At 36.1% G+C, this 15,192-nt stretch overlaps 1 protein-coding gene across 49 annotated transcripts in view; it reads left to right on the top strand.

The window, feature by feature from the left end:
• Window positions 1–15,192, top strand: part of PLEKHA5 (pleckstrin homology domain containing A5) — a 250,359-nt gene that overhangs the window by 118,359 nt on the left and 116,808 nt on the right. For all 49 annotated transcript variants that reach the window (XR_010579311.2, XR_010579309.2, XR_010579310.2 and 46 more), the window contains 3 exons: window positions 8,823–8,906; window positions 9,942–10,062; window positions 12,322–12,426. Coding sequence is in view for 44 of the 49 variants with exons in the window: in XM_065523815.2 (XP_065379887.1) it covers window positions 8,823–8,906; window positions 9,942–10,062; window positions 12,322–12,426 (310 nt within the window). In the remaining 5 variants the exon portion in view is untranslated. The remainder of the gene's footprint in view (window positions 1–8,822; window positions 8,907–9,941; window positions 10,063–12,321; window positions 12,427–15,192) is intronic.

Raw genomic sequence — 15,192 nt, forward strand, 5'->3', positions numbered from 1 at the left:
GTAGTCAGTGTGTAGCCAAAACATTGAATCATATTACTGAAGGTAGAAACAAAATCTCTAAAGATCTGAAGTTCAGGTTAAATCACCCTTTTACCTTCCCAAAGCAAGAAATTAGTAAAACCATTTTCCTCTTTTACCATATAAAACACAGAAATCTACTTTTGAATATACTAGCGCACATGTTTCCTTTGGACCATATGTAAGTTGCTTTGTCTAAGAAAACAGAATATTTCTTAGCCAATAGCCTCTTCCTTCCCCTTCTTCCTTGCTGTTACAATATAACCTCATTTTATTCAGTTTCCTCTAGGTGGGCCACAGACAAAGTTGTGCATCTTGACTGGAGTTAGCTCGCTCACCATAGTAGTCCCACTTATTTTGCCGTTGGTTGACTTGGACATGGAATCTCATATCTCTGACTAGTGAGATTCTTGAGAAAGATGGCCAGAGAGATTTTGGGAAACTTAGCGGGCAAATCACCCTAGGTCAGGAGTTCGAGACCAGCCTGGCCAACATGGTGAAACCCCATCTCTACTAAAAATACAAAAATTAGCCGGGCGTGTCGGCAGGTGCCGACAGGTGTCAAAAAACAAAAACAAAAAACCTTCCTTTTAACTCTAGACTTTGTGGTTCAGAGTATTACTTTGTGATACAGCAGCAGCTTGGGCTTGTGAGGTTGCCTAACTAAAAAGCATAGGGCAACCCAGTAAAGATGGCAGTGCTGCAGTATTAAGCAATCCTGAGTCATCATCTCTTTGAAATCATAAGTATTATGTTAAAATCAGGAATAGTTCTTTTTCATACATGATTTTAAAAATATATCTCATTTACTGCTTTGTTTTTTTTTCTGAGACGGAGTCTCACTCTGTTGCCCAGGCTGGAGTGCAGTGGCACAATCTCAGCTCACTACAAGCTCCACCTCCCGGGTTCACACCATTCTCCTGCCTCAGCCTCCTGAGTAGCTGGGACTATGGGCATCCACCACCACGCCCGGCTAATTTTTTGTATTTTTAGTAGGGATGGGATTTCACTGTGTTAGCCATGATGGTCTCGAACTCTTGACCTCGTGAGCCACCGTGCCCAGCCTACTGCTTTGTTATATATATGTAACATTACTGGAATTTTTAAATGTTTAAATCTAGTACATTTACAGCTGGGCACGGTGGCTCACACCTGTAATCTCAGCACTTTGGGAGGCTGAGGCGGGTGGGTCACAAGGTCAAGAGTTCGAGACCAGCCTGACCATGATGGTGAAACCCCATCTTTACTAAAAATACAAAAATTAGCCAGGCGTAGTGGTGGGCGCCTGTAATCCCAGCTACTCAGGAAGCTGAGGCAGGGAACTGCTTGAACCTGGGAGGCGGATGTTGCAGTTAGCCAATATCACACCACTGCACTCCAGCTAGGCAACAAAGCGAGACCAAAAAAAAAAAAAAAAAAAAATTTAGTACATTTAGTACTGGATTCATTTCTACATAAATCAAATTCTGATTTTTAAATAACTTCTAATAAGGGTATTTTACCTGTAGGTATCAGATAAAAGATGTTTGCATTCAATGAAGTTCTGCATGGTTTTGGTCTTATTAGATGACAGGAATTTTAATACCAAATTTCTTTTGTCAGTTAGTACTTAATTGCATTGAAGAGTTTCTTTCCTTGTATAATTTGAAGTAACTCTCCATTAGGAATGAAATAGTCCCCTCACTTTTATGGACTTTTATTATTTTAACTGGAAATATGAAACACTATATTAACAAGTTTTTTTTTCTAATAGCATATTTTAATTGGGGTTTATATTGAAATGTACACTTTATGTGTTTATTTTCATGAGAGAAGGTGTGCGTGGTTATGATGTTTTTTAAGGAATGCCATTGGCATCCTCCTTTATATGTCTCCTGAGGAGGGAAAACCATAGCAATGTAGACTCTACGAAAAGTATCTTCCTTTAATTACCCTGGAAAGGGAGACAAACACCAACTTCCCCCATTTTCAGAGTGCTGTCATACAGTTTTAGTTATTTATATAAAAGAAACCTGTCACTTAAAGTTGATTTAAACCTGGTAAATTGCTCTTCCTTCCGTCACTAGTTCATAGGAGCTGTGTGCTTTAGCTTTCTCTTTTTATCTAAGCTTCCAGAAAGCTCAGAACTAAGATGTCTGCTTAAAAGTTTAGCATAGCCCAGGTGTTCCAGTAGTTACCTACATAATTCATTATTTGGTTTATAAAATACCTAAGATTGGAAAAGGAATTAGGTAAACTAATGAATTTCTATTTTATCTCCAGTAGACATGTCATTTTAGTGTTATACAATTTGATGGAAATATATATACCATTTTATATGCACACTGATTTAGTCATCTTAAAATCCTTCACAACCAAATTATTATTAACTGAAATAATAGTTTCATAGAAGCTTTAAAGTATCAGGCCTTTCATTTACTCTTCTGATTATAGTAAATGATTAAAACTCTGGTAATAAATAGGAAAAAGACATAACGCCAAAGCACAAGCAAACTGTGTTGCTATTTATCAATTCCTTGGTATCTTTTTTTTTTAAAAGAAAAAAAGGTGACAGTGGAGGCATTCATTCATTTTATACTGACCTTTAGAGCATAATCAGCAAGTTGAGCTTGTAAATATGACCTGTTTTCTTTAGCCCTGAACGCTCTAGATTAACGGAGTCCTTTAAAAAAATTAAGTTAAATTAATTTAAATTTAACTTAAAAAAATTTAACTAAATTTAACTTAAAAATTTAACTTAATTTAACTTAAATTTAACTTAAAAATTTAACTTAATTTAACTTAAATTTAACTTTAAAAAAAAAGAGAGAGAGAGAGACAAGGTCTTGCTCTGTTGCCCGCGCTGGAGTGCAGTGGTAATCATAGCTCACTGCAGCCTCAAACTCCTGGGCTCAAACATTTCTCCTGCTTCAGCCTCCCAAGTAGCTATTTTAAAAATTAGGTGGGTGTGGTGGTGTGCACCTGTAGTCCCAGCTACTTAAGAGACTGAGGTAAGAGGATTGCATGAACTTTGGGAGGTTGAAGCTGCAGAGAGCTGTGTTCACATCACTGCATTATGGCCTGGGGGATAGAGTGTTTAATCTTTAATACCATACTTTTTTGCCCAGACTTGAGTACATTGGTGCTATCTCAGCTTACTGCAGCCTCTGCCTCTTGAGGTCAAGCAATTCTCATGCTGCAGCCACCAGAGTAGCTGGGATTACAGGCGTGCGCCACTATGCCTGGCTAATTTCTGTATTTTTAGTAGAGACAGGGTTTCGCCATGTTGGCCAGGCTGGTCTCGAACTCCTGGCCTCAAGTGATCCACCCTCCTGGGCCTCCCAAAGTACTGGGATTACAGGCATAATACCATATTTTTTAATGTACCTTTTCTATGTTTAGATATATTTAGATACACAAATACTTAACATTATACTGCAGTGGCCTATAGTATTCAATACAGTAACATGTCATACCTGCTTTTATCCTAGGAGCAATAAGCTATACTATATAGCCTAGATTTATATATAAGTATATTTTCTATTTTTATGGTAGGCAGTACCAACTAGGTTTGTGTATATACACTTTATGATGTTCACACAACTAAAATCACCTAATATGTTTTAGAATGTGTCACCATAGTTGGGGTTGAGTATGATGAAACAAACAAACAAAATGTATTACCATAGTTAAGTGACATGTGACTGTATTTGGGTGGGCACGAAGTTAAACTTTTAAATAATTGACCAAATACTAATATAATGATGACATATACTCAATGTCCTGCAGTTCATAATAATTGTAAATAACATTTATAGAGTGCTTATTATTTTCTACATCTCCATTATAAAGTAGGTTCCTTGAGGGCAAGGATTTTTTTATGTTTTTCTTACTGCTTTATGATACATTTTAATTTATAAATTAGGCACAGTGGGCCAGCCATGCTGACTCATGCCTGTAATCCCAGCAGTTTGGGAAAGCATAGTAGGAAGATCATTGAGCCCAGGAGTTTGAGGCCAGACTGGGCAACCTAGCAAGACCCCATCTCTGTTTTTTAAAAAATTAGGCACAGTAAAAGCTTAACTATAATAACTAATAAAAGTGTAACAGCACGCCAGCATCACAAGCCTTGTACTTTGGGTGTGTGTGTGGAGGGGTCATTATTAATTAAAATAAGGGTTGTTTGAACACAAAAACTGCAGTACCTCAACAGTTAATCTGAGAACCAGGCCAACTACTGAGTAACTAATGGGACAGGTAGCATCGAGAGTTTAGAGACACTGGGCAAAGGGATGATTCACATCATAGATGAGATAGAGCAGGATGGAGAGAGATTTCATCACTCTACTCAGAACAGCTCACAATTTAAAACTTATGAATTGTTTATTTTTGGGATTTTCTATTTAATATTTTTGGACGGCAGTTGACTGAGGGTAACTGAAACCATAGAAAGCAAAACCACAGATAAGGGAGGACTATCATATATAAATATATGTCTATATAGATGTTATATTTATGAAAATGTTTGTGTGTGTATATATGTATATGTTGACTAAATGAAGGAATAACCTGTGACATAGCTGCGTTTATTCAGTTGAGACACGGAGAGGTAAAGTAAGTTGCGAAAGATCACCTAGCTATTAAGTGGAGGAGCTGAGATTCAAACCTGTGTAGTCTGATTTCAGAAACTGTGCTTTCAACTACCATTGTTTTCTGCTACCTCTGTTGTGTTTAGAGAAATACAGGGACACGAATAGTAAATATTGCTTTTCTTATTCAGTAGAGTCAGTTATTTTAAGGGTTATGATAGCCTAATGCAGGGCTTCCCACCCTCAGCATTGCTGACGTTTCTGGAGGTTTATTTGGACATGGAGGGCTCTACTCTGCATTATAAAATGTTTAGCAGCACCCTGGCCTCTATGCACTAGACACCAGTAACATTTCCCCAGTTGTGACATTCAAAATGTTACCAGGGATTGCCAAATGTTCCCCTGGAGGCAAAATCACCCAATTGAGAACCACTTATCTAGACCTACACATTAAAACATCATCAAGGGAAGTCTGGAAGTAAGAGTAGGTAAACACTGGCATTGTATTTAGAAAAGTCTGGACTTCCTACTAGGCCACAGTGACTACAGAGACAAGGTGGGAATTAGTTTGTTCTGTGACCATAGGTATGTCTTATATCAAGACCTGAATTTGGCCGGGCGCAGAGGCTCATAACTGTAATCCCAGCACTTTGGAAGGCCGAGGCCGGTGGATCACCTGAGGACAGGAGTTTGAGACCAGCCTGACCAACATGGTGAAACCCTCTCTACTAAAACTACAAAATTTTTTTAGCCAGGCATGGTGGTGCATGCCTGTAATCCCAAATACTTGAGAGACTGAGGCAAGAGAATCACTTGAACCTGGGAGGCAGAACTTGCAGTGAGCTGAGATTGCGCCATTGCACTCAAGCCTGGGCAACAAGAGTGAAACTCGTCTCAAAAATAATAATAATAATAAAATAAAATAAAGACGTGAATTTTATCCTTTTTATAAGGATTCTTCTAGAAATACAAATTGTTTTAAATTTTTTTTATTTTCAGTTTTTATTAAGCATAAAATATCTGAGAAGAATTTTTTTAAATGACACCTTGTTTCAGTGTCTGTTAAAATTCTAATGCATTTTTAATAGGATAGTGATATGGTAGTTTGTAATTTAGTAGTGCAATATATTTTGCAAAAATATAGCATGTGTGTCTCTAAAAATCACCTCATCATGCAAAATCTGGAAACAAAAAAACTCAGGGCTTGGCGGGGGGGAATGGATTTAGGAGCACACCACTCAAAAACTTCATTAGCAACACATACAGGAACCGAATAAAAATGGTAGCATAATAAATATGACATTTGGCCTTGAAAAAGACCTGCAGTTTGCTTGAAAAGTAACTAGGTGTTGAAAGGGTTTCAGCGTGAATTTTTGGGAAGTTTTGGGGGGAAGGTTATCTGAAATTGAGTTGAAAGCTGTAGGCCCGGCGCCGGTGGCTCACACCTGTAATCCCAGCACTTTAGGAAGCCAAGGCTGACGGATCACTTGAGGCCAGGAGTTCAAGACAAGCCTGGCAAACATGGCAAAACCCCATCTCTACTAAAAATGGAAAAAACTAGCCAGGCATGATGGCACATGCTTGTAATCCCAGCTAACTTGGGAGGCTGAGGCAGGAGGATCGCTTGAACCCAGGAGGCGTAGGTTGCAGTGATCTGAGATTGTGCCACTTCACTGCAGCCTGGGCAACAGAGCAAAACTTTGTCTCAAAAAAAAAAAAAAGAAAAGAAAAAAAAGTTGTATCACCAGATGTGGATAAGTGTGTTTCATAAAACAGGCAATGAACTGAAGTAGCTGCTACATGTTTGAGGTGTGTGCAGATATACATTTTGTGTATTCCTGTGTGGCTGGGTTTTGTCAGGTGCAGTTTTTTGCATCCATCTAGAGTCTCTCACAAATAAAATCATGCATAAGCAAGTGCAAAGTCATATTATGCTCAAATTGTTCCTTTAACATACAAATCATGTTGAAACAGTTCCAGCAAGCATTGTAGCAGAACTGATGATTCTCTTGATCTGGATTTTGAGGCCCATCAAAACAACAACAACAACAGCTTGTGAAATGCGGAAAAGAATGGCAGATCTAAGATGAAAACATACAATTTGTAATAATACAGGGGACAAACTTTGGTAGAATTGAGAAAAGGCTAGAATCATTATCTTCTCTTCCCTGCCCTTCCTGTGGTCCTCAGCAGTCACTCCTCCGTTGTGCCAAGGACAATGGTCAGGACCTAACAGTGAGCCAGCTACCTCCCAGGGTGTCAAGTGCTGTATCTATTAAAATTTTTCTAAATATTAACAGTTGGCTCTATGTGTTTCCTAGACCACTTGAATTAAGGAATAATAGAAACACTATGTTTCATTAATGATTCTACTTTTACCATAGTCAATACAGAATTTTAAAAAAACTTTATCTATATCTTTATATTTATATAGTTTCAATTTTATTTAATGGATTAAGTTTCAGGGTATTGAGTTACCCAAAAAAATATGAAAATTAGGATTTGGAAAAAGAACTTAAGCATATGAAATTTACCTGGAAGTTTGCAGGTTGTGGTTATAGACTTCTCACCATACAGAGCATATGTACTAATATTTTAAGATTAACAAAAAAAACTAAAATTCAATATAGACCTTACAAGGTAAATTTTCTAATGTCAGGCATGTCAATGATAGGTCTCTGTTACAGATTACTTTATGGTATATGACCTAATGAAAATTATTATAGACTATTTAATATATCAATGTATGTTGCATATTATTTCGAGCATCTAGTATTTTTGGCTTAAATAAATAGGGTTTTTTTTCCTTCTTTCATTCAAGAACAGTTGAAGACCTTATCACTCAACCTAGAAAGAATACTATTTCTTAGGCAAACATCTAATTCTCTAAAAATAATCATAACTTAATTCAAAGCAATTTTTTCAGTAAACATAACAGATGTTTCTTTGTTTTTGTTGTTGTTTCCACATTTCATCTACTTAAGATTTTTGCTTCTCCTTCAGATTTATTTTTTTTCTACAACATACCTTCCTCAAGTGTCAAAAAATTAATCTCATTACATTATCTATATAAAGGTTGTTTTGTAAAACAGAAACACTGTGAAGTATTCCTGTTTCAGAACCTTCTATTTTGTTAAGGTACTGGTGCCCATATAGTAGTACTGTTAGGTTTTCTTTCCATTTATGAATTTGGCATTAGTACTCTGTAATGCACCCATGTTGGACCATGAAACAGTGGAGGTAGGTAGACACTCATACTTATTTTTCATGACCCACCTATGAAGTATAAAATACAGTAATCTTTGTATTTTACAATGCAATGTAAAGAGCCAAACAGCCAAATCAACTTAACTTTTTTGAGGGGAGGGGGTTAAGGGGGAGACAGAGTCTTTCTCTGTTGCCCAGACTGGAGTGAAATGGCACAATCTCAGCTCACTGCAACCTCCATCACCCAGGTTCAAGCAATTCTCCTGCCTCAGCCTCCTGAGTAGTTGGGACTACAGGAACACGCCACCACACCCGGCTAATTTTTGTGTTTTTAGTAGAGATGGGGTTTCACCATGTTGGTCAGGCTGATCTTGAACGCCTGACCTCAAGTGATCCACCTTCCTTGGCGCTCCAAAGTGTTGGGATTACCGGCGTGAGCCACAGCACCTGGCCTGCAACTTACTTTTGTTTATAAAATAATGAAAAAGGATTGAGACCAGACTGAGAAGGGATGCATTTAACTGTTTTGTAAAAATATAAGTAACATTTTCACACACAGGCACTCCCAATAGATAGTAGGAAAGATATATTTAGGAATCTCAAAAGGCTGGTGGCCAGGCACCGTGTCTCATGCCTGTAATCCCAGCACTTTGGGAGGCCGAGGCGGGTGGCTCACCTGAGGTCAGGAGTTCAAGATCAACCTGACCAACATGGTGAAACCTTGTCTCTACTAAAAATACAAAAAATTACCTGGGCGTCATGGTGGGCGCCTGTAATCCGAGCTACTCGGGAGGCTGAGGCAGGAGAATCGCTTGAACCCAGAAGGCAGAGGTTGTAGTGAGCTGAGATCATGCCGTTGCACTCCAGCCTGGGCGACAAGTGTAAAACTCCATCTCAAAAACAAACAAACAAACAAAAAGCCTGGGAGTTTGAATTTCATTTCCTTTGTAGACTAACTTTAATGTTACAATAAATAAATGGGCATTTTAAATACCTACACGTTCTGTTTTTCTTTTATTCTTTTTTCAGCCATAATGAAAGGAAAGTGACCTGCAAACATCCAGTCACAGGACAACCATCACAGGACAATTGTATTTTTGTAGTGAATGAACAGTAAGTAAAGAGTTTCATGGAATGCCTGTATTCAAAATTGGGTTAGCATTGAAATTGCTGTTATTTATATTTCAATTTAACAGCTTTCTTATCTGGACATTTGTAGTCAAGTATAATAACAGAATGCCAGCTGTTCATGATGTGTCATATAGAAACCTGACTTAAACATTTTTTCATGAGGAATGTAATCTCAGAAGCTATTTTTATAGTACTTCAAACACAGTAAGCTCAAGAGCCCGGGATGCAAGCATAGAGAAACTATGTAAACTTGGTTAGATTATTAAAGTAATTTGAGCTCAGTTTTCTCGTCCTTAAATCAGATAGTGATAATTACTATTTCACAAGAGTTTTATAAGCATCAAATGAAATATGTGTAAGAATGTATTATACTATAGAGCTATTCACAGAGTTAGTTACTGAAATTGTTACTGCTTTTTAAATTAGAATAATCATATAATTCATTTTTAATTTTTCAGTTGGATGACCAAGTAGAATATCTGCAATAATGCCTATTAAAAATAAACATGATAGGCCGGGTGCGGTGGCTCATGCCTGTAATCCTAGCACTTTGGGAGGCCAAGGTGGGCAAATCACTTGAGGTCAGGCATTCGAGACCAGCCTGGCCAATATGGTGAAACCCTGAGTGTACTTAAAAAATAGAAAATTAACCGGACATGGTGGCGCGTGCCTGTAGTCCTAGCTACTGAGGAGTCTGAGGCAGGAAAATCACTTGAACCTGGGAGGCAGATTCTCCAGTGAACCAAGACCACGCCACTGCACTCCAGCCTAAGCAACAGAGTGAGACTCCTGTCTTAAAACATAATAATAAATAAACATGATAATAATGTATTTTTGACTTAGGAAAAGTGTTAGCTGTATTTAAAGTTGTTGTAAGTATCAAGGCCTGATTCTAGAGTAACTAGGATCCACGTACTGTGGAAAAGTAGTACACTCGCATAGTTAACTGTAGGGAAGTGTTATTGTAAAGTGGGTTACATATACAGCAAGTTCTAGCATTTTGACATATATTTTCAGGACTGTTGCAACCATGACATCTGAAGAAAAGAAGGAACGACCTATAAGTATGATAAATGAAGCTTCTAACTATAACGTGACTTCAGATTATGCAGTGCATCCAATGAGCCCTGTAGGCAGAGTAAGTTATTTTGCTTTATATTAATTATTGATAAGGAGTAAACAGTATCTATACCATTACTTATAGTGGACTTAAAATTATAGAATAATCATTACATTTTTATTACTACATGAATTTGGAGGTGATTGATAGAAGAAGCAATTGCAGCCTGAAATATAAAGTAATAAGATTGTAATTCAAAGACTTAAGTTTTTAAGTTTGGAATAGTTTTAGAAATATAATGATATTTGTGAGAGAAAATGGACACTCTAAAGTTTTAAAGGTGATGATTAATGTAATAGCCTAGAAATCAAATTATCTGACTATAGGAATGCTTAGATTGAGAAAACATTTTTCAGCAAAACCATTGTAATAGTAAATTATGTTTATTGTAAGGAAATAGATAATTATAATAATAGTATTTAAATGCCTGTTAAGGTTTTAGAAATAAAATTTTGTTAGGAGATTATAAATGAATGTAAATTTTCAAATAATATAAATAATTTCTGATTATTAAGTAACATATGTCCAACAGGCTAACTGAGCATAATGCTTTATGAGTATATTTCAATTAAAATCTGGTGAAATTGATGAATGGATTGAGAGCCACTAGGTCATTGTCTTGAAAGAAAGTTGAATCTGTTCCTCATACTTTACACCAAAAATTTTCTAGATGGATCAGTTGTTGAAATGTTAAAAACAAAACTATAAAAGCACTAGAAAAAAACAATGGAAGATTAAAAAAAAAAAAAGATCAGAATGTAGATGGGCTTTCTAAATACGACATAAAACCCAGAAGTAACAATATAAAATAATGAGAAATTCAACCACATGTAATTATTATCCATGCAGAGTATCTGCAATTCATATAACGATTAAAGAATAATTTCCTTATAATTAAAGAAGTACTGTGAATCAATAAGAAAAGGGCTTACGTGCCAGTTTGGAAATGGGCAAATTATATGAAATCAGTTTTCAGAAAAGAAAATGGAATTTACCCTTAAATATATGAAAAAAGATACTCAGCCTCATCCATAATATGAAAAATACTAATTAAAACCAGAAAAAGACACCATTTTCACTTACAGATTTCCAAAGGTCAGAAAGTTTCATAACACAGCACATTGACAACAGTATGGGTAAATAAGCATTCTGTTTATATAGTGAGCTCCAAGAAATAATGGAACAGAAGAGTGGATATTAAAATATGCGATCATTTCAGAAAAATATTCATTAATCATGAGAACGGTTATTTTAGATAGATAGACACACACATAACAGTGATATTGGTTGCCCCACAGTTGCGAGTGGGGTTAGCTGGGTGCTGGAGCCCGAGAGTGAGAAGTAGATTGATCTTTGTGTATCTTTTTATGTCATTTGAGTTTTATACTATTTTTAAGCATTATCTGTTTGAAAGTAAATTAAAGTCTATCTAGAAAACATGCTTTAGGAAAAATTTTGTTGATATCGGGCCTTAAAATTTTCTTATATACTAATAAAAGCTTCCCAAAACAAAATTCTAATGAAGTATGCTAGATTTCCAAAGATTCTAAACAAGTAGAAAAGTAAGAGATAATTTTATGTTACTTTATAGCTTCATTGTTTTCATTTTTGTTGGTCACCACTATGATTCCTGCCAAAATAAATCTTCATGGTAAGCATACCAGTATTTTTAAAGATTGTATATCTTTATGTATACATTGAAGAATCCAGTAAACCCCATCTGTCTGGTTTAAGTTCAGAGTTGTCCATGAAAAAGAAAACACTACATCACATTAAGCAGATCCTTCCCGTCTTGTTTTGACTTGATGTGATATATTTGTTTATATTTAATCTCTGTATATTTCTCCTCGGACTGAGTGCTGTTAACTTTCTTTAATTGAACCTGCACTATTAAATGAAGATATAAAGGGAAAAGTTCTGTTGTTTGGTTTATTCTTAAAGATTTGTTAACAGTTTTTATTCAAGATCTATTCATTTTATATAGCAGATAGGACAAAATACTGCCACATACTCTGTGTTTCTAAAAATTGTATATCCCGTCTGGATTTTAAAGGAAATATTGTAAAACTTTTGATATCCTGGGGAAAAAAATTTGGTGCAGAATTCTTACACTTCAAAAAACTAACCCAGCAAAAGTAGAATTTTAATAATTTTTCTGAAAAGATTTAAGTCCTGCAGTTCTTGGGAAAATCTGAAAAGAGATTAAATTTTAAGAGGAAAATAAGCTCAAATCTCTAGACATTAATACATTTTCTGTCATGCTCTTTTTCTATTTAGACTTCACGAGCTTCAAAAAAAGTTCATAATTTTGGAAAGAGGTCAAATTCAATTAAAAGGAATCCTAATGCACCCGTGGTCAGACGAGGTTGGCTTTATAAACAGGTATTTTTTTTTATTTGATATGAAACAAAAGACAAAATTAGAAGGAACCTTTTAAACTGAATGTACCAAAGACAATTCTATAAAATCATAAAATTAACAAGGAACTATGGAGAAGCCACCCAGGTTCTTTGCTTGTTACCCCTGAAGAATATCAAGGGAACAGTGAAGGCAGAAAAAGGAGTGGACATTACTTAGAACAGAGCTTGTGTGTTTGTTATGGGTGTTTCTAGATTTAAAATTAAATATATGCTGTATGAAAATGATAAGAAATAGCATGGTAAAAGTATCTAGACAGGAATATTTTTAAAAGCCAAAATTGAAATAACTCTTAATACAAGGGTGTTATTCATTTTTCTATTGATATGAAAGTTGTTAGAGAAATATACAGTTGTGTATTTCCCCCCTTTATTTATACAGAGATTTTATAATTATTTCAGATTTCTCTGAGTTTTTTCAGATTTTTGATTCTATAATATGAGACTACTCTTTCTTTCTCTTACGTTTTTTGGTTATGTTTTCTTTACTTTTTCTTTTCTTTTTAATTTGCACATATAGGGTTTACTCTCAGGCATCCTGATAAGTTGGGGTTTATATTGTTGCACTGACTGGGGAACTTGCTATCTAAGCTATTTTGAAACCTTATTAGTTTTGGAATTAGTAAAGATGTATGTACGTTACCTCCTTGGATTTTGACATCATTTCAATTACATAGAAGCTGTTTTCCATTTTGCAACTGGGTGATAAGTGACTGGTAAATAACTGAGGTGACATCCTCAATCTTCAAGGCTTGTTTCTTTCTTTCTGATTATATATTCGTACAGATGATACAAAGCAAGTTAAATATTAGTTCATTGGTGCCAATTTATTCTGTTAAATATTGCTAATTGCTTTCAGGTGACTTAATGATTTTTATTTATTAATAGTCATAATTTTTATTTAAAGATGGTTGACTATATTTAAACCATCTGACATTTAAGCTTATCCAGGCTAAAAGGTTTTTTCACATTTAGTTTCTTTTTTTTTCCCTTTTTTTTTTTTGAGACAGGGTGGCACTCTATGGCCTGCCCAGACTGGAGGGCAGCAGTATGATCTCAGCTCACCACAACCTCCGCCTCCCAGGCTCAAGCAATTCTCCTGCCTCAGCTTCACAAGTAGCTGGGATTACAGGAGTGTGCCACTACTGCCCAGCTAATTTTTGTATTTTTAGTAGAGACAGGTTTTCACCACCTTGGCCAGGCTGGCCTTGAATTCCTTTCCTCAAATGATCCACCCACCTTGGCCTCCCAAAGTGCTGGGATTACAGGCCTGAGCCACCACACCCAGCCCAGTTTCTAATAGAAAATTTTCTCCATATTTTCCAGCTAGCCTTTCTAATAAGTCCAAATTATGATCAACTATTTCAGTGCAAAATTGAGCCTAATAGCCTAATGGCATTCCTTATTTAAAATAGCTCTTGTTCTTATTTCTTGATCCCTTGGTTAATTTAGCATTGCAAAAGTATTACCAAGTAGCTTCTCTAACAAGTGTTTATTTTGGGCCAAACACAGTGGTTCACGCCTGTAATCCCAGCACTTTGGGAGGCCAAGGCCGGAGAATCACTTGAGCCTAGGAGTTCAAGATCAGCCTGGGCAACACAGTGAGACCTCATCTCTACTTTAAAAAAAAACAAAACAAAAGCAAAGATTAACCTGGTGTGGTGGTGGTGGTGCACACTTGTAGTCCCAGCTACTCCGGAGGCTGAGGTGGGAGGATCGCTTGAGGATCGCTTGAGCCCAGGATTTGAGCTTGCAGTGAGGTATGATCATGCCAGTGCACTCCAGCCTGGGTGACACAGCAAGACCCTGTCTCCAAAAAAAAGTGTTTATTTTGTAATACGTGTGTGACACATATTTGTTTACAGTGTCCCTTAGCCGTACTAAAGAAAGAATATAATTAAGAAATTGAAGATGGCTGGGTGTGGTGGCTCATGCCTGTTATTCTAACACTTTGGGAGGCCAAGGTGGGTGGATCACCTTAGCACAGGAGTTCAAGACCAGCCTGTCCAACATGGAGAAACGCCATCTCTACCAAAAACACAAAAATTAGCCAGCTGTGGTGGTGCATGCCCATAATCCTAGCTACTTGGGAGGCTGAGGCATGAGAATCACTTGAATCCGGGAAGTGGAGGTTGCAGTGAGCTGAGATTGTGTCTCTACACACCATCCTGGGTGACAGTGTGAGACTGTCTCGAGGAAAAAAAAAAAAGATATCATTTACCATTTTTTTGGTCTCTTTTTTGGTATAGCTGTGAATTTTAAGGTCAAATCTTTTATTTTGAAAGATTTCACCCATGTTAATTTCTGTAATTTTAAAGTCATTGCCCACAGCTAGAAATAAACTTATTTCTAATCAATGCACATCCAACCTGGCCTCTTTTTTTTTTTTTTTTTTTTTTGGGTATCTGTTTAATTTTACTTCCAATTTTGCTACATTGGATATGGGAAAGTAATTTTTATTAAAATTCTAATTTTGTTTGAGCCTGATATTTTAAAGAACTAAATTACTTAGAAATAGCTGCCAAATAGTCTCTCTTTTTTACATGATGAGCAAATCCCAAACTATAGACGTAAGGAAAAAAAATGTTTATAAAACCTATTTGTATATTAAGGTTTCTTTATTCACAGTCATTTTAAATTGCATTACCTTTGGAATAACTTCAATTCACATATTTTTCTTCTTGTTGAAGTTTAACATATTTATTAAATCTGGTTTACCAGAATGCACGCA

Source organism: Macaca fascicularis, chromosome 11 (genome assembly GCF_037993035.2).
Source record: "Macaca fascicularis isolate 582-1 chromosome 11, T2T-MFA8v1.1".
In the NCBI taxonomy this organism is placed as follows: Eukaryota; Metazoa; Chordata; class Mammalia; order Primates; family Cercopithecidae; genus Macaca; species Macaca fascicularis.